At 53.8% G+C, this 17575-nt stretch overlaps 6 protein-coding genes and 1 non-coding gene across 7 annotated transcripts; 4 read left to right on the top strand and 3 right to left on the bottom strand.

Annotated features, from left to right (window-relative positions):
• Nucleotides 1-751: 751 nt before the first annotated feature.
• CC84DRAFT_t84 lies at nt 752-868 on the top strand. Its single transcript has one exon. It is a non-coding gene; the product is annotated as a tRNA-Tyr (tRNA).
• A 374-nt stretch (nt 869-1242) lies between these two features.
• CC84DRAFT_1252983 (uncharacterized protein) lies at nt 1243-2713 on the bottom strand (the record flags this gene model as incomplete). Its single annotated transcript, XM_018184378.1, has 2 exons — nt 2410-2713; nt 1243-2354 (listed from the first exon to the last, which is right to left on the bottom strand). Exons 1-2 carry the CDS (start codon nt 2546-2548, stop codon nt 1243-1245), a joined length of 1251 nt encoding a protein of 416 aa, XP_018032660.1. The 5' UTR covers nt 2549-2713.
• A 902-nt stretch (nt 2714-3615) lies between these two features.
• Nucleotides 3616-4599, top strand: CC84DRAFT_1208348 (uncharacterized protein; the record flags this gene model as incomplete). The annotated part of the gene is made up of 2 exons (XM_018182157.1): nt 3616-4060; nt 4117-4599. 2 exons carry the CDS (start codon nt 3616-3618, stop codon nt 4590-4592), a joined length of 921 nt encoding a protein of 306 aa, XP_018032659.1. The 3' UTR covers nt 4593-4599.
• A 2295-nt stretch (nt 4600-6894) lies between these two features.
• Nucleotides 6895-7590, bottom strand: CC84DRAFT_1076373 (glycoside hydrolase; the record flags this gene model as incomplete). Its single annotated transcript, XM_018173722.1, has 1 exon — nt 6895-7590. A coding segment is annotated over one exon (696 nt), but the record flags the coding sequence as incomplete, so codon positions are not given.
• A 1453-nt stretch (nt 7591-9043) lies between these two features.
• On the bottom strand, nt 9044-11859 carry CC84DRAFT_1189559 (uncharacterized protein; the record flags this gene model as incomplete). Its single annotated transcript, XM_018181065.1, has 2 exons — nt 9044-9985; nt 10036-11859. 2 exons carry the CDS (start codon nt 11857-11859, stop codon nt 9044-9046), a joined length of 2766 nt encoding a protein of 921 aa, XP_018032657.1.
• Nucleotides 11860-13138: 1279 nt separating this feature from the next.
• On the top strand, nt 13139-14272 carry CC84DRAFT_1189558 (glycoside hydrolase family 93 protein; the record flags this gene model as incomplete). The annotated part of the gene is made up of 1 exon (XM_018181064.1): nt 13139-14272. The coding sequence occupies one exon, from the start codon at nt 13139-13141 to the stop codon at nt 14270-14272; it is 1134 nt and encodes a 377-aa protein (XP_018032656.1).
• Nucleotides 14273-15884: 1612 nt separating this feature from the next.
• CC84DRAFT_1252976 (uncharacterized protein) lies at nt 15885-16782 on the top strand (the record flags this gene model as incomplete). The annotated part of the gene is made up of 2 exons (XM_018184377.1): nt 15885-16220; nt 16271-16782. 2 exons carry the CDS (start codon nt 15885-15887, stop codon nt 16577-16579), a joined length of 645 nt encoding a protein of 214 aa, XP_018032655.1. The 3' UTR covers nt 16580-16782.
• Nucleotides 16783-17575: the final 793 nt, after the last annotated feature.

Genomic DNA, 17575 nt, shown 5'->3' with positions numbered 1-17575 from the left:
TAAAGGCTCTACGGCTGTCATATCTATACAGCTTCATCACTTCTACAACAGCCGAGTCCGTAGTCACTACGTCTCGTTGAAACTTCTATGGCCCGTAAGTCATTGCAAGCTTGCTCAGTGACCAGATTAGTACTCGGGAATACGGTCCGGCGCTACCACACGCAGCTTTCTCGTGCATCAGAGCGCACTATAGAGCAACACAAGCCAAATCGACAACGCATGGCATACGGAGACATCCTGATAGGCTTGCAATTGGCACTTCGGTATTCCTCAAGTGATCTCAAGCTCAGTTATTCCCTCCATGTGGATCCCCACGATTGATCCCATCCGAGCGCGTTACCATGATGTAGCACATGTCCCGTGGCCCGGATGCTATCCACCCACCACACAACATGCAAGCTATTTTTCACAATGCGTAGCATAAAATGATGGCCCACCACGCCTGCACTTGACATATGCAAAGTCCCTTCAGTATTACCAGGCTTAGTAACGCCTGCCATTGTGACTCCAACGATTGACTCTTCACAATCGCTTTTGTGATGCTCGCCCTGCCTCATATCGCGTTTGCCTCACCCCCTCCATCACGCAATTTCCCCAACGCGGCCTGTTCCCCCAATAACACCCTCACTTCACTCACCTCGCCGCCTGCAACTTCCTTCCCCGCCCAGCGCATCCATCCTCTCTGACGACTTCTTCTCTCCCCTACAGTATATGTATTGTCCAGCTAGGTATCCATACATCAAACCAGGCAGAGCGGGTAGCTCAGTGGTAGAGCGCCCAGCCAGTAGGTGGTTGTACGATGTTGATGCGGTGATGATGTACGAAGCTGGTGGCTAGGAGGGCGCAAGTTCGACTCTTGTCTCGCTCATTCTTTTTGGGCCTTCTGAAGGAGAGCAACTGAGAGGAGGGTTTAGAACGGGAGTGTCTCGTCTTCTTGGGAAAACATGAAGCCTATCATGCAGAGGTGTGAACATCACCAATCAAGGATCGGAATCACTTGGATGATTCCTATCTCGAGAAATACTTGAGTGCGTTTTGGACGGAATTCAGATTGTGGTGCGACAGTGTTGGCAGTTGCTTGAGTAAGCTACCGTTGGTACGTTGTGCGGGCGAAAGAAGAACTTCAAATCCAAACCAAAATTGTTTCCAGAGGCAAAGATAAGCGATTCCATCAGTCGGAACTGAAAAGTGGCTTCATTTTCATGTAATAATACTACAATGAATGCTGACCAAAATGAATGCTCAAAACCCAACGACCTGGAAATTGTAGTTGCAAAGCGCAGCCGAGCTCGACACACTGAGTGAGCCAGTAGCTTCCGCAACAGCGGCACCACTACCATCCACAACCTTAACACTCACACTCCCATCACCAAGTCCCTCCACCTTGAACCTGTTGTAGCCCTCCACCAGGTCTACTTGCCCTAGCTCTCGATCCCCATTTTTCACAAGTGCAACAAGACCTGTCTTTCCAACAGCCACGAGAATAATACCACTGACGACATCCTCCGCATTACCAAAGTCTCTCGGCTTCCCAAATGCGTCAGCACCGCAGTCGGCGTTTACTGTCAAAGTGTGATGCCAAAACGCCCCCTGCACATCCTTGCCACTCGGCACTATGCCCGCAGTAGTAGAATCCCCGCGCTTCCATGCCTGAATGAAGGGCCCAAGGACCTGCCAATATCCCTTGTGATCGTAGTCCCTGACGTAGTCCAGGATGGGGGTGTTTGCAATTGGTTCCTCCCACCAATTCCCCATATAATGGCTCTCACCCGCATCATTCCACGTCTGCAGCTCAATCATGTCCGGCTGCAGGGTAAGCGCCTGCTCCAGTCTGAGCTCCAGATTGCCCTCGCCTCGGCGGTACCAATTGTTGTCGCTGGGATCGATGTGCTTGAACTGCAGGGGCGAAACGCCCATGATGAACAGCTTGCCCGCGCCGTGCGCCGCGGAGAGATAGGTGCTGTCGTCTGCATCAGACACATCCGCTTTGCCTGCTGAAGCGTCGGGCCATGAGTTCCAATTGAACACGCCATCGAGCGAGTTGCGGGCGGCGAAGAAGTCTGGGCTGGGGACTGCGGCGGAGAAGCCGGGAATGAGGAGGATGTCACCGACGGCCGCTTTGAAAGAGGCCCAGTTATCTTCTGTAACGGACTCACCGTTGAATGTGGAGACGAGGGGCTTGCCGGCGTACTTGAAGTACGAAGGGCGGCTGAGGAAGGGCTTCAAAAAGTCTGCATACTCCGACGGGCTGCTGAAGTGGTTGTGGTCGAAGGAGAAGAAGAGGCCAAAGCCAGAATCGTCGGCCTGGTCAAAGAGGTGGCCGACAGTTTCGGTTGCCCATGAGTCTAGCGAGTCTGCGAGGGAGTGAGCGCAGGATCAGTGACGAGTGAGGTGTAGTAAGGGGCTTACCAAGGTTCAAAGCGAAAGCATCAAGGCCTAGGTTCTTTGCATCGACAATATCCTGGTTTGTATGGTCCGGTATGATGGATCCGATCATGTAATGGGCGAAACTTCGAAAGGTCAGATGGCAATGTTGCGGAAGGAACATGGAAACTTACATTGGTTTGCTGGGGGTCTGCCGCGCGGTTGGCGTTGGGCTGCATAAGGCTGAAACCGCAAGGCTAGTTGCCAGAAGGATACTGAAGTACATGTCAGAATAAGGAATGAAGTCTCTGCACATACAATGCTCAATATACCCAGACCGAAATGCGAATGATACCGATCTTTATGAAAGGTGGGTCAGGCTGAATTTCTTCCTTCTATGATCGCCATTACAGTGCGATGGCTTGTTGAGCTCAGGCGTGCAGCTGTAGCTATCATCCCCGAGTACGCGAAACATTCGCCCCAATCCTATTCTAAGAACAAGGAAGACGTATGTGGCTCCGGGAAGTCGTACCTAATGTAGATCGTGGGCTTCGGGATTGACTAATGTGATAAATTAGGCGATATGGTTGGGCCAAATGAATAGCCATTCCATGTGTAGACCGTTGTGATTCGATGTGGGTCTCATCGTGGGGTCGGTGGCGCATCTGTGAGTAGACTAACGTCTAGACCCCGTCTGAGTCAGACGCCATCTTCAGATTTGATCTCCGGTCGCTTAAAAACCCATTCGCATGCGCAGGGTACTCATTGGATTGGAGGCGCGATCGCTGCATAAAGACCCGAATACTGCCTAGATAACCTAGATATTCAACTGGCGGTTTTCACGTTGTGCACACTTTTCCAAGGACAGTACTGTCACTTTTGGATCTGTCTATGGATGAATTCGACCATGGTATATTTGCTTCAATGCGAGTTCATGGATATCTTTGAGGCATATTCGTGTGAATAGGGATCTTGCGTTGGCAAAGGCTGAGGCCCGCGTCAATGCAATGTGACGATCGTCAATAAACCTTGCAGCACGTACCATCCCGGAAGTGTCCATCCGGCACCTGGCCTCGTATGGCGTTCGCTTGGCCTGCCCTACCACATTCCTCTGAGAGGCCAGTGAGGTCAACCGGAGTTGCAAAGAACAATAAATACGTAGCGGTAGGCCCCACTATTCCAGTGCCATGTCTCAAAGACCATATTCTTGGTGAATAGCAAATCCCCAAACTTACATAATCTTCAGACAAGATGAAAGTTACTACTAAGGCTGTCTTGTACCTAGCGCACTTTCTCCCGGTAGTATCCTCGACATGTTACATGCCCAACGGCAACACGACGAATGATGCTGCTTGCAACGGCGGTGCAGATACAGGCTCAGCATGTTGCGGGCCGGGATACGCATGCCTCTCAAACACCCTCTGCGCTCTCACCGAACACGTCAGCAGCGACATTGTAAAAACATCACCTTTCTACGTCCGGGGAGGATGTACGGACAAAAATTGGGCCAGTAAAGACTGCCCGAAGTTCTGCAGGAATGCGACGAATGGAGATAATCTGGGCATAGGCGGCATGGGTATAGGTCGATGCGATGGAGAGGGTCAAACGAATCGATTTTATTGCCGCAACAGTGAGACGGCAGGATTAAGCAATACCGACCTTTGCAGCAATAAGCAGTATTACTTCGAGTTTTCAGGTAAGCCGGTCACCTGGCGACATCCTACCATGGAGTCTCACTAACATCTGCTATAGGCTTTCCTACTACAGTCACCGTCATCGGACAAGAAGCAAGTGGAACTCCAGACGCTACCTCTTCCACGTCTACATCGGAAACGACCACATCATCGACGTCTTCCTCTTTTTCCACAAGTTCCCCCGCAGTTACGCAGCCGAGCGACAAAGAGAAGAGAGTGGGATTGGGACTGGGAATCGGCCTAGGCGTACCACTGCTCGCTGCCATTGGCTTCCTAGCGTTCGTCTTCATGAGCCGCTGGCGTACAGGGGGCTACTCACGATCCAAGCACGATGCGACACAGAGCCCGGCACCGAGTAGTCATGGCGTACATTCGTGGAGTCCGCAGTGGTCGAAACACGCGGCTGCCGGAGAACTGGGTACTGAGGCACAAGTATCTGAAGTTCCTGCCTCGCACCAAGCGTATGAATTGCAAAACTCGTATATTGCGGATCCGGGGACTCTGACGAAGGGGCAGAAGAATGGCCTCATCTAACACTCACAATATGTATATTGCAAGAAAAGAGGAGAGTAATTCTTTGTAGACTCAACTAAGCCTCTTCCAGTCCATAAATTATGTTTCTGCCCCTGTGTCGTGTCAAATCTCCATGTATCGTGCTATCGAATCTAATTGATCACGTCTAGATAGCTGTGCAAGCAGAAAGCACTATCACCAACACGTAAAAGTCCGGAATACCTGGTAATCATGATTTGCCACCACATACCGAATATATCTTCGCCCTTACGTCCTAGACTCCGTTGGGCTTTCGTGGCCACACATGACCTTTTTGTGTACGGTTTTTGCCCAAGTGCGCGGGTAGGTTAATCCAAGGAGTCACAAATTCTTGAGGAGCAACATGTAACTCGCTTTAGCCTCATCAAAAGCAAGATTTTGGTCGACGCTTCTCAGACGCACCGCATCAGATTTGGTGAAAACATGTGATTGTGGCTGTATGCGCCTCAAAGTGTGGCCAGTGGTCAACGTTAATGTGCCAACTTCACTACGCCGGAAACGACGATGACGCATCATCATCTTCCATCCCGCCGGCAAGAGCTATCGCAAATTGAGTACTTCTATATGAAGCTCTAAGCGTGTTGGTCGCTTGGTATCAATGCCTCGCGCGTCTGGGGTATGTTCGTTGCGTGAATTGTGACCAGACACGACGTTGAAAAACTCACTGCGCCCAGTCGCCTACGCGCCTCCTCAATAATACACCAGCAACGCTTCTGCGACCTGCGACCTCTGCACTGTTGCTCGAAACCCGATGCTTCTCACCCGTCCTTCGCGTGTCGTATGATACTATACACGTTATGCACTACCTGTGGCTGCCTTGCATGCACAACAAGGCAGCCCCCTCACGACGAAGGTGCCGCATATCAGCTGTAACAAGGCTTACCGCTACCTAGGAAGCTCTGAACATCGGCGAGATAGTGCAGACGATTCTCCGCTACGTTGGATCGGCAGCACAATTGGTCGCCTGGAAGGTAAGCCAGGGATGGCGAGCAGCCTCCACAGCCATACTGTCAGATGTCCAGAGAGTACCATTCGGAAGCGGAAGTCGACTTGAGCCTGTGCGCTATGGGGATATCTTTTCGGCCGCCGCCACGAAGCTGTCAAGGCCCCGGGCAAATGTGACACAGAAAGAAATCGACGATGTGCACGAGAAAAGTAGAGTAGCAATCAGTCGCCTTTGGACAGCAAACAACGTTGCGACCCAAACATCTACTCGTCGCCAACGACAGTTGCAACACTCGCGCACGAGGCCCTTGCCATCACCACGGCGCACTTCCCATGACAAGCACAATAACTGACCATGCTACTTACCGGGGCCGGTCACTCTCCCACCGCGCACCAGGCACTCTCGCTCGTCATGTCCTCTCCAAGCTGGTTGCCGCACCATCCTTACACCTCGCGCGTCCATACGCTCCACTCCCGACCCTGCACAAACGAAGCGAGGCACAGCATGCCACGGCGCCGGCCGGCGTCATTCCATGTGCATTTCCCGCTCGCACACGGACAGCGTCTCGATGACTCTGCGCCGCTCCCCTCTCGATGAGAACACTCGAATCGTTGGTTGTACTTTCGAGTCACTCAATGGCGGGACAGGCGTGAGTGGCATGCCTGTCGTAAAGTGACTACCGAACTGACGCCCTCAGATGTTGCGCCGACGTCGACGTTTCTGTGCGAGTTGATATGGCATGCTCCGGAACGGACACGATGAGCTGTCGTGCGCCCTCCAACGGGCGCTTTCCTGGGTGCGGCCGACATCCCGCGGTCATGATCAGTGGACAAACGCTTCGCACTTCCCCCTCACATCACGTTGCATCACACACCCAGGAATCAAGTCATAGCGATCAAAAGGCTGTATTCAGTCCATCAGACCATGCGTCGCGAAGCATCTCACTTCGCTAAGCTTCCAGAAAGTATCATATATACAAATCTACGTATCCACAAAGAAGCGAAATTTCCCACACAAAAACCATTCACACATCTCATTCCACTCGTACACGACTGATGAATTGACCGTTTACGCGAACTGGCGCGCGTGGCGGCGAGCCTTGGCCTTGGCGGAGGCCGAGGTCTGTTCCTCGAGCCACTGGATGAACGTAGACACAGTGAAGGTCTTGGGGAGGGCGGAGCCGGAGCCCGCACCAGCGGTGGCGGAGGCGGAGGGAGCAGCCTCAGCAGCAGTAGGGGTGGCAGTCGCAGAGGGGACGGTGGAGGAGGCCGGCGCAGAGGCAGAAGCGGCAGGGGAAGAGGACACGGGGGTGGCAGGGGTGGTGCTGCTGCCGGAGCCGTACAGAGCCGGGCCGGGGATCTTGTAGCCGGTGTTGGAGGTGCCGTAGACGTTGTAGAGGATACCGGCGTCGGTAGGGGTGTACAGAGCGGTTCCAAGGGTGCCCTCGGGGTTGTCAGAACCTCCGCCGGTGATCTCGATGTTCAGGCACTGGGGGTAGTTCTGGGCGCCGTTCTCGGAGCCGGCACCGTGGAGCGCGATGGTCTCGTGGCGGAAGACGTAGTTGCCGGAGGCGAGGGTGGAGGGAACGGTCACGCTCCAGGTGTTGTTGTTGGCAATCATCTTGTTGGATGCCCAGTCGTCAGTGAAGCCAGCCTCGTCAATCTTAACCCACTTGAGGGCGGTCTTGTCGGCGTCGGCGCAGTCGGCATCGCACTTGGCGACGTAGGTGATCATGGGACCAACGTGGGACTGGGGCCAGGAAGACCACTGGAAGTCGACCTTTCCACCAGCCTTGACAGAGGCGGAGGAGGTGGCAGCCTTGGCGTTCTTGTGGCAGTTAATGTCGGCCGTGGTGTAGGCGTCGGGAGCGACAAAGCCGTTGTCCAGGTTCTCGGCGTACCATCCAGGGGTTGCCGGCGGGGTCTGGCCGTTCTGGATCATGTAGTAGTACTGCAGGTCGAAGCCCTTGGTGTAGGTGCCATCGGCAATAATGCCAGTGACGGTGCCGTGAGCGGCAGCGGTCGCCGCAAGGGCAACGAGCTTGAGGAGAGTGGAAGACATCTTGTTTGTTTGAGAATTGTCTGGTGAGGTCGAAGATGGGATGAGAAGCTTGTTGGTGAAGTGAATGGTTTAGTGGAAAAGAGTGTCTTGCCTGCTTCACACGGTGAAGATGACTGAAAGAATGAATGTGGCGAAAGAACGAGAGGACTGGCGTAGAACCAAAGACTGAAGCCTGCGATGAGGGTGCTCTTCCATTGAAGGCAGGCCTGCTCTATTTATCTGGCCTTGCGTCCACGCGGCATGGCTCGATCAAGCGCCCATGACGGTAATCCTTGCAATTCGATGCTTCCGCGAGACTGGTGGAAACAGTCGACGAGCCCCATTGACTCTGCAATGTCTGCTAAGTTTCACTCGAACCGATATGAACGGGGTCTGACAGTGTTCCGTGAGCGTGGGTCCACGCGTTTGCGAAGTCAAGCGAAGTTAGTGAACGGGCATGATAGGGCAACTGATTCCCGGGTGGCGGATGCACAATTATGCAAGTACCGCGCAAGCATGAGCATGAAACATGGATTCCGCGCCCTATCGAAATTGCGTTGGCTCATGGCGTTTGCCAAGCCGTCAATATGTTTCTGACAGAGTGGACCGAGCCTGAGCCACATGAGTGGCGCCTACCAAAAGGGTGGGGTGTCCTTGTGCTAGGTGGAACCGCAATGCGAACGAACTCAATGCCTCGGATGAAGACCTGGTGATGTCGCAAAGAGCGCATCGCGACTGGCCTCTAGCACCCCGCTCCGTTGGCTGAGTAGACACTGTCTGTCAACATTACCGCGAACGGCTCACTGCATCTCCCGTCCCCTGAATTGAAGCTCCCAAGAAATTTCGACAACGAAGCCCGTCATTGAAAGTTACGTTTTCCCCAATACCAAGCCTGAAACGCGCCTTCTAGTGGTTTTCATTGGCGCGAAATTCGTCCCACGCGACTCGAAACACTTCCGTGCCGTAGAAGCGAGCCCGCACCTGGGCGGACCCACCGCAGCCGCTCGCTTCGCCAACTCACCGCTGCGCCGGCGTCTGCGGGAACATTGAATTGTGAACACTTTGTCAATGCGCCAAGTATGAAGGTATGAGATAGCGCCAGCCTTGTTGTTCAGGGCGCGGCATATTCCCATTGCGCGATGGTGGGGAAGTAATCTGACTCTGGTTTGTTCGAGACGTTTCTTGCTGATGCGCGCTAGCACGGAGTGGGTGGGCGCCGCGGTACTGAGACGGCAAACCGGGTGTGTCGAAGATTGTTGGATTTTGTGTGATTGTTGGCGGACAGCAGCGTCGTCTAGAAGGCAGTCGATGCCTGCTTGCCATCATCTCTGCGGGAATTGTTATTCCCGCTGCCAAATGACCGCGCGGTCGTGGGGACCAGGAAAACGTGTTACAGCAGTATGATGTTGGAATGGCATGTTCAGTTCCATGCGATGCGGTCACGGTCCTACTCCAGCCACGCTTGCAAAGCGCCGAGCACCAGCGCTGCCAACGTAACGAGCCAGCCTGCCACGCCGAACGCTCCTTGAACATCGTCCTTCTTGATTGTCCACAGGATGGCGAAGACCACACTCCCTATACCGAAGCCGCCCATTATAACCGCCCACACCTTTTGCGCCAGGAAGCCTTCCACGAGGTTTATGCCCCAACCCATGCCAAATTCCAATCTCTCACGGCGCTTAGGAGCGCGTAGATACGTTATCAGCTCGCCGTCGTAATCCTCGGGATGTTTGAAAAGATGGAGGAGGTAATGAGACCCAACCGGAGGGATGAGGTCGACCGCCTCGAACGTATACGGATGCTGCGATGGCGACTTCTCATTGACGGAAGATGATGTCGGCGGCATCGATGGCGTCGCGCGAATATCGGCGAAGCGGTTACGGTGGACTTCGAATTGGACAAACTCAATGGTCGTCAGTCCTCTCAACCTTGTCCATTTCATCCATCGTCGATTGATGTTATCGTAGTGTTCGCGTAGTACCATCGCCAGATCTTTGTCACTGCGAATCCTCTGCGTATTCACGTCGAGATGAACGATCTTTGGTGTGAACCTTCCCTCGTTCGCACATGTCAACAACCATGAATCATCTATCGGGCGGCCTATCGACACGCTAAAGGGGCTATTGCTCTTGAGTCGTGTGGGACTATACTTTGAGTTGTTGTTGCTCCTGCCCCATAACGAAGAACCTCCGTACGTTGAAGAAGGAGTTGCCAATGTAGATGCCCGACTGGCATTATCGAAGATTGACGACATCGATGTTGAGGTGCTGGATCGACTGTGTGGCGTGCTCGGGGTGTGCGTCCGCGGCCGGTTAAGATAGCCTTCGAGCCACCGAGCAGCGCCTGGTCGGCGTTCGATGAAGTCGTCGTAGAGCGGCTCGCCGCAAGACTACCTCAGTCAGGGAGAAGCAATCATCCAGGCGCGAAAGGGGTACTCACACACGTCCAACGAACACGAACATGACCAGCTGGCACTGCAGATTCGCTCCCATAAGAATCACGCAGATGATGGACACCATCGATCACCTTGTCAAGCACAGCGCCGATAGCAAGGCCCAGAAACATGGAGAACCGGTTGCCTGGCGCTGCAGGCGCAGATCGTATCTCGAGATTCGGCGGAAGCGTGTACATTCCACTCTCCCCGTCGTCCGCTGGTTCGTTGATGCTTGGTATGCTTCGTTTACTCTGAACTGGACTCGATTCGAGATCGTCTGCAATTTTACCAAACGCCATTTCGAGAGCCTCCCGAATATCCTCATCATCAGCTGGATCCACTTCAGACCACTCGGGAGAGCCTTCCGCGTTATCAGTCTCGGGGGCATGGCTGGGTACTGCTTGATCGCGACTCTTCGCCATGGTAGGAGACTTCTTTGTACGAGGTGAAGTCCTTCGTACTGTGGCGGGTGACGTTTCTGCGGATCTGGAAGGGGCAAGGCTAGTATCAAGGCGAAGACGCGTTCTTGACGGAGCTTCTGATGTAGCATTTGGAGCAGAGTTTTCACGCCGAACTTTTCGGTTTGCCGGTTCCTGCCTATCCGCCTGAGCTCGCCGCTTATATGCGTTGCGCCTTTTTTTGGAGCTGTCGTCCGACCCTTCATCCAAGGAAGAGGGATCTGAACCAGGTTCTTGGGCGGGTGGGTAAGCTGCTGCGGCGTTGCGGAGACGTTCGGACACGAACGCTTCAGAAATCGACCCTTGAGGCGACCGACCTATGAATGACTTGCGGGCACCAGTACGACTAAGATCTATTCGCGCTGCCTTGCCCTTTGCACGCACACGATTTACCTTCTCTACGCGCCGTACAGGTCCAACAACGGACAGACCTCGCGTGGGAGTCTTTACTATACTCAGCACGGAGCTAGATCTGGTAGGCAGAACGGAGCTGTAGTTTGACACTGGTTCAACGTCTGTGTGATCTTCCATGCGATCAATGACGGAGCGAACATCTGGTAGCAAAGTTTCGGCGTCGCTAAGGTTGTCTTCCAGCACTGAAAATGCTGTTCCGGGTTCGTTGGACGTTTGGCTAAGCCATTGTGGAATTGAAGAGACCGCGCGCGCAGTCACTGGCGGGGTCGCCCTCTCGACGCCAGGTTCTCCTGACGAGCCAATCTCAAACACTCCACCAGGGACGTCTGCTACAATACTTGCAGTAGAATGTGTGGCGAGCTCTACTGGTGGGACCGTAGAGTCAAGTTCGGAAAGGGTCGGTAGCTGCTCGACAGGATCGCGACCCAGTTGGACCTCCCTGACTTCGTTTGTATCTGCGCTGGTACCTTTCAAAAGCCTGACAACAAATCCCTTCCCACTCTTCTTTATTCGCGCCTTGATATCGGCCAGCTTGCGTGACTGAGTCGAAGCAGAAGAATCGCTCCGCGAGAACGTGACCTTCCAATCCGGTGCAACCTTGTCTAGGAATTCAGGAGGTAGGGCATCGAGATCCGACCATCCTTGGTGTTCTGCTTGTGGTGTTGATGGAGGGCTCGACTTCTGCGTTTGGTATAGTTTCGATACGTCGTAGCCTAAGCTTGGCGCTTCTTGTAGGTTGGCGACGAGCTTCTTGGATGAAGAAGTCTTCAGAGGATTACCGCTACGATCTTTCTGGGACTGAGGATCGACGCTGACTACCAGCTGGAATTGGCCTGGTTTGCCCTTGTCCTCTTGTAGTGTGAGTGTAAATGGGACTTGTTGCGTCTTCTCGTATTGAGGAAGCGGCGTGCCACGGCCGTCGTCGTGCGATGGTAGATTTGCGAGGTCTTTGTGCATCGGCCGCGGGACCGGTGAAGCTACAGAGGCCTGCGAATGGCGGTCAGCAAGCTTCTACAGCAAGTTGACATAGCAAAGCTTGCGATTGCTGCAGCCTGGTGCGACAGAAGAGCTACTGACCATCTTGTCTTCCGGCGACTTCGCACGATGCAGAGGTGCCTGAGCGAAGCAGGTTCGGGCGACTCGGAGGCGGCCATGTTGGCTTTTGACGAGCAGGCTGCAGTCAGCTGCGCAGAGTGATGTGCAGGGCAATCGTCAAGGCATCCTCGGTGCACTGCCACAGATCCCGCATGGAGGGGTGACGGTGGCTTCGTGTCTCGAGGTTTGATTGGCGAAATGGCCTGATGGCGAACGCCAAACTCTGTCCGAACTCTTGTTCGCGGCCTCATCCTACGCCTCCATGTGCACCTTCATCGGATCCACATCTGAGCCGACCGGTCGCCGCATGCTGTCCGCTTGGCGCTGCCGCCATGTGCGGCGACAAGGCTATGGGCGGGTCTTCCTGGCCTCACGGGGCAGTGTACCACGATCTGTGAGGATGCTGAGCGCTGCACAGGTCATTGGCCGAGCGAGAAAGGCCTGAGACGGCAGTGTGCTCGACAAGGTCCGTCCTGCCCTCTGTTGGACGCCCGCGCTGGTTTGCGCCAGAGTCTCGCACGCCCACGACCAGGCACGAGTCTTCGCTCAACAAGGTCGTCGTTTCGCGTGCGGCGTGTCCAGCAAACACCAGTGAAGAAGCTCAGCGAAGTCGATCCAAGGCGGTGGCTCACGTAGCTGTTAGGAAGTTGCGTTCCGCGGCTCCTACCCTCGTTCGCTTCGCACCGCCAGCATCAAGCTTGTGTGCCAACAACAGACCGAGGTTCACCATCGCATTTGTCGCCGTGCCGACTTATATCGTTCTCTTGTTCGTCATGGCATGTCTCCTAACCGCGCCCAGGACGGTGCTGGGTAGAATTTCCACCTATCCACGGTGCAACATCCACTCGTCTCGGCGCTAATGCCCCGTTGCCCAAGCCGGCAAATATCGTCCAGTGCCTACTTTAGCACCACCTCCGCGATCAGTCCCCGCAAGATCTACAAGTTTGTCCGATGCCCGCCTTCTGCCCCGCGTGACACCGTGTCTTGGAGGCGAATCCGGGGAATTTAGTTGCGCAACCCGAGAATTTGGGTTTTTACGCGCATTGGGGCTCTCCGACGCGATCCTGCCCATATAAGATGATCGCCCTCGCAATCATGGACCACACCTCAACGGCTGTTTCTAGCTCGAATCGAGGGCACGATGAAGATCGCCAGCATTCTTTCCGTTCTGGCCCTCGCCTCCTCCGCGGTCGCGAAACCATTAGCTGCCAAAGCTCCGGCCACCTTCGCGCAGCGCGTTGTTTTCGAGCCACCGAGGAACGCGAACTGGACAGACCCTGGAGTTCTCTACGCTCGCAGTGCGCAATTGCCCAACGGCGATCTCCTCGCGACATGGGAGAACTACAGCCCTGAGCCCCCGAAGGTGTACTTCCCCATCTACAAGTCCACCGACAACGGCTACACCTGGAAAGAGCTGTCGAGAGTGCAAGACACCCAAAATGGCTGGGGCCTCCGCTATCAGCCCTTCCTCTACGTCCTGCCGGAAGCATTGGGCGGCTTCCCTGCTGGCACCGTCCTCGTTTCTGGATCCTCGATCCCAACAGACCTGTCCAAGACCCAGATTGAGCTCTACGCTTCCCGTGACAGCGGTGAGACATGGAAGTTCGTCTCGCACATCGCGGCCGGCGGTGTTGCAGTCCCCAACAACGGCGAAACCCCCGTGTGGGAGCCCTTCCTCTACAAGCACAAGGATACGCTCATCTGCTACTACTCGGATCAGCGCGATGCAAAGTACGGCCAAAAGATGGTGCACCAGACCACCAAGGATCTTAAGACCTGGGGTCCGGTCGTCGACGACGTCACATACCCAACGTACACCGACCGCCCCGGCATGCCCACAATTGCTAAGCTGCCCAATGGCCAATTCATCATGACCTACGAGTATGGCGGCAACCACGGCACCACCAGCTACTCCTTCCCCGTGCACTACAAGATTGTTTCCGACCCAGAGAAGTTCGGCGCTGCGACCGGGGTGCAGCTCAAGGCCACCGACGGCACTGCCCCATCAGGTTCTCCCTACGTAGTCTGGAGCTCCGTCGGCGGCAAGAATGGAACGATTATTGCGTCTGGGCACTCGAACAGCGAGATCTTCATCAACACCCAGCTTGGACAGGGAGCGTGGAAGAAGGTGGCCACGCCTGAGTTGACGCATTACACGAGGCATTTGAGGGTGTTGAAGGACCAGACGAAGTTGGTGATCATGGGTGGAGGGCAGCTGCCGCCGAGTTCCACGAACAAGGTGCAGTTGAGTGTTATGGACATCAGCAAGCTATAGATGACAAAACAGTAGAACCGCATAAACCATTTTAGTGACGCACCTTCAGTTCTTGTCTTTGAGTTAGTTCTCGTGACAACGTAAACCATTCATCATGCAGTGAAGAGTACAAACTCGTAAATCGCCTCTCCCACGTTCCACGACGCACACAAGTGGTCGGACAAGTTCTTGCTGAAAGCGAAATCTCATCTGGCCAGAGCTCGGCCACTTTCAACTGAAGTGAACGGTGCGGCTACCGGGTGAAGTAAACCAGCTCCAGCTGATAGTGGTAAACTTCAAGTCCGGCATTCGCGAGTCACTCCGACTTGAATTGGAGTTACAAATTCGAAGACATGTGTTTGCAGCACACAGAAACAACCAAACGGCTACTGTACAAGACTAGATGTTGGCAGGTTGGTTCATGGAAACGGCGTCCAAACAATCTGAAAAGCCCGAGGAAAGATATCAAATGGACATGAACGGCTCGATGGCTAAAGTCGTTCTCAAGAAGTGTCCGCAGAAGGTTCATAGCACAGCCACCTCCTGCACATGGGACACTTGCCCATCCCATTGCATTCTGCCCCCGTATCAAAAGATTCCAGTATGGCACCCGGATGCATATTTTGTGGAAAGCATGCCTGCAGATTGTCTGAACAACAACAATGAAGCTTTTCGTCCTCATCTCCTTCCAACCTCCATACTCATCGTGTTTCGGCCTCTGGAGAAAGCAAAACTTGCAGATGGGGTATTCATCATCTTCCGCCTCGTCCTCCTCCTTCATGAACTCATGAAGCTCTACATACCGCACAAAGACCTGTTTCTCGTCGACCGGGTTTGGCTGCCTGCTTGCCACATCAATCCCTGGTAGCTGTGCTATTGTTTCTGAATGCTGCACCTCCTCTTCATCGTCGTCGAGATATTGTTATTGGTTCTCGGATTCCCACACGCAGACTATGCGGTCTTCTGGAAGCCGTATTGTTCGCTGTAGGGGTATTTCAGATGTGTCAACAATCCAAACTTCGCGTACGACTAAGTGCTTATTTTGACTGGAATCGTCCTCAGTTGGCCAATCTCCGTCACTCCCTCCCAAGAGACCCTCCAATATCCCATTACTATGACCCATGGGAACTTCGTACTCGGACTCATCGAGATCGTTATGTCCTACATAGTGCTCGTACAGGTTGTCGTGCCGGCCGCTGGGAATTTTTTCGTTAGACGTCAAATTGATGTTTCCATCAGGAGATCTAATGCAGATATAGTAAAATACTCAGGAAGCGAAGATTACGAAAATATCATGACCATAGCAGACTCAAGTTGTATCTGGAGAAATCAAGATTACGCGTTTTTCTCATTGCAACAGTATTTGAGTGACTCTAGGCTCTGTTGACTACTCTCTACGCATGTCTAGTTGAAAAACCAGATGAGTTATACCCAGCTATATTGAGGATCCGAGTTGCTTTATCATGGGTTTGTATGCAAAACACGTGGAACCGGGCACAGAAAACATTAGCCCATCTTCTGGTGGATTTACTTCGAAGTGTTGAGTGACAGGAAGAGCGCGTGAGGTGCGTTTGCAATGGAGAGCTTTCCAGAATAGAATAGTGTTTTCGTGACCACTCACGCACGAATCAAAATGCATACTCCACGACACTCGCACCTCCAATTCGGCACCATCAACATCATGCAGCCGCTCCAATTCCGAAAGATCGCCCCAAAGCTCCCTCCCTCGTCTCCTGCTCCGGCGGCAGCGCGTGCGGAAACGCCCGCTGCTCCTTCCCCTCCACCACCCCCGAAGGTGTCCCTGGCATCAAGCCAGAACGCCGCGCCCGCGATCCAAGCCCTCGAGACCGCGTGGGTCGACGAGAAGCTGCTCCCCTTCTTGCACTACGCGTGCATCGACCTCAGCCTTTCGGCATCGCAGCTCCAGGACTACGCGTCTGCCGCAAGGCTCTGGACTTTCCTCCACCCGGTAAGCTCGGAAACATTACCTTTCTATCTTTCGTTGACCAAAAATGATAGACCGCACCCGCCGCTACCGACGAGGATCTTCTCTTCGAACGCATCTTCCTGTCGGTGATGAACCAACACAACACCACCGACACTGAGATCGCGCCATACACAACCAGGCTGACCCCGCTCGTCCGCTACCTCGTCCGCCGCGCCATGACCAAAGGCCCGTACGAACTCCTGGATCGGAAGTGGACAGGAAGCGAGGATTGGGCGAAGGAGATGAAGGAGAGGTACGGATGCAAGTGTGATGAGTGTGGGGGAGGCAAGCCGGAGATAAGATCGACGGAGGAGATGCTGGGAAGGGAGCTGCTTGAATGAGCCTCAGAAGGAGAGGCCGACGATGGTTGAGGATATGATGCTTTGCGAGGAGGGAAGGCGAATACCCATTGTATTAGAAGCATACATCGAAGGACTGGCGTACTATGGTAGAGAATTGCACTTGAGCGCAGGGCAACCTGCGGACGACGATGCAAGGCCAGTCGAAAAGCTATCGCAAAAAAAGAAAAACGATTATGAGATATCGCAAGTTCAAGGTGCTGTTGCGTGTCGTGTGCAAAGCCCAGAGCACGCTATTGCCGGAGAATAAGGCTTGATGAGGAAGGTAAGGTCGTCGCTTATCTGCATCCTTGTCACCTCCTACACATTGCACCAATCCTCAGAAACGGCGCTCATCCAACTCCGGAATGTGTTTTAGGATATGCTTTGTACGTTCCTATAGGCAAGTCACTGCCGACAGCTACCCTCCTCTCCAGCAACGCCAGATGCTACCTGGCCATGCATACCCTTGCTCCATGACCCTGATAAGATATGGCAGGAATAATGCGCCCGTGCAGTGGAGACCGTTCTCCCGTATTTCGAAGGTGTCAAGATGTCTTGGAAAAGGCTTGAATGCACTGGGCGTGAAGAAGCGAAAGCTTGACACGACGTTGTATTCTTCGTATTCCTCTGCATCTAGGACCGACATCTGTAATCACCTTGGTGCTTCAAACGTGTGGAATGAGAAAGCCATGCTCTCGTCTCAGTCCGGTTGCCAGCACCTACAGCCAGATCCTCCTCATACGCCACGATAGAAGCTGCGCAACGATGATCCAATAGCAACACAAGGAAGTAGCCCTTACAATCAACATCCACCAGTCAAGACCCTAACATTTCGTGGGTATGCAGGTAACCTGGAATCCGCAAGCCGATCAGGGAGCTTCAAGCCTATAGCCTTTACGAAATGAGCCTGCTTCACCGAAAGCTTGCGTAACCTGCAATCTATTATTCTGTTATCACGCACGCGACCACGATACGAATCTCTAGACCCATCTTGCT

This window comes from Paraphaeosphaeria sporulosa, assembly GCF_001642045.1.
Source record: "Paraphaeosphaeria sporulosa strain AP3s5-JAC2a unplaced genomic scaffold CC84scaffold_9, whole genome shotgun sequence".
In the NCBI taxonomy this organism is placed as follows: Eukaryota; Fungi; Ascomycota; class Dothideomycetes; order Pleosporales; family Didymosphaeriaceae; genus Paraphaeosphaeria; species Paraphaeosphaeria sporulosa.
Note: the sequence above shows the minus strand (reverse complement) of the source record. Positions and strands in the feature narration are given on the sequence as shown.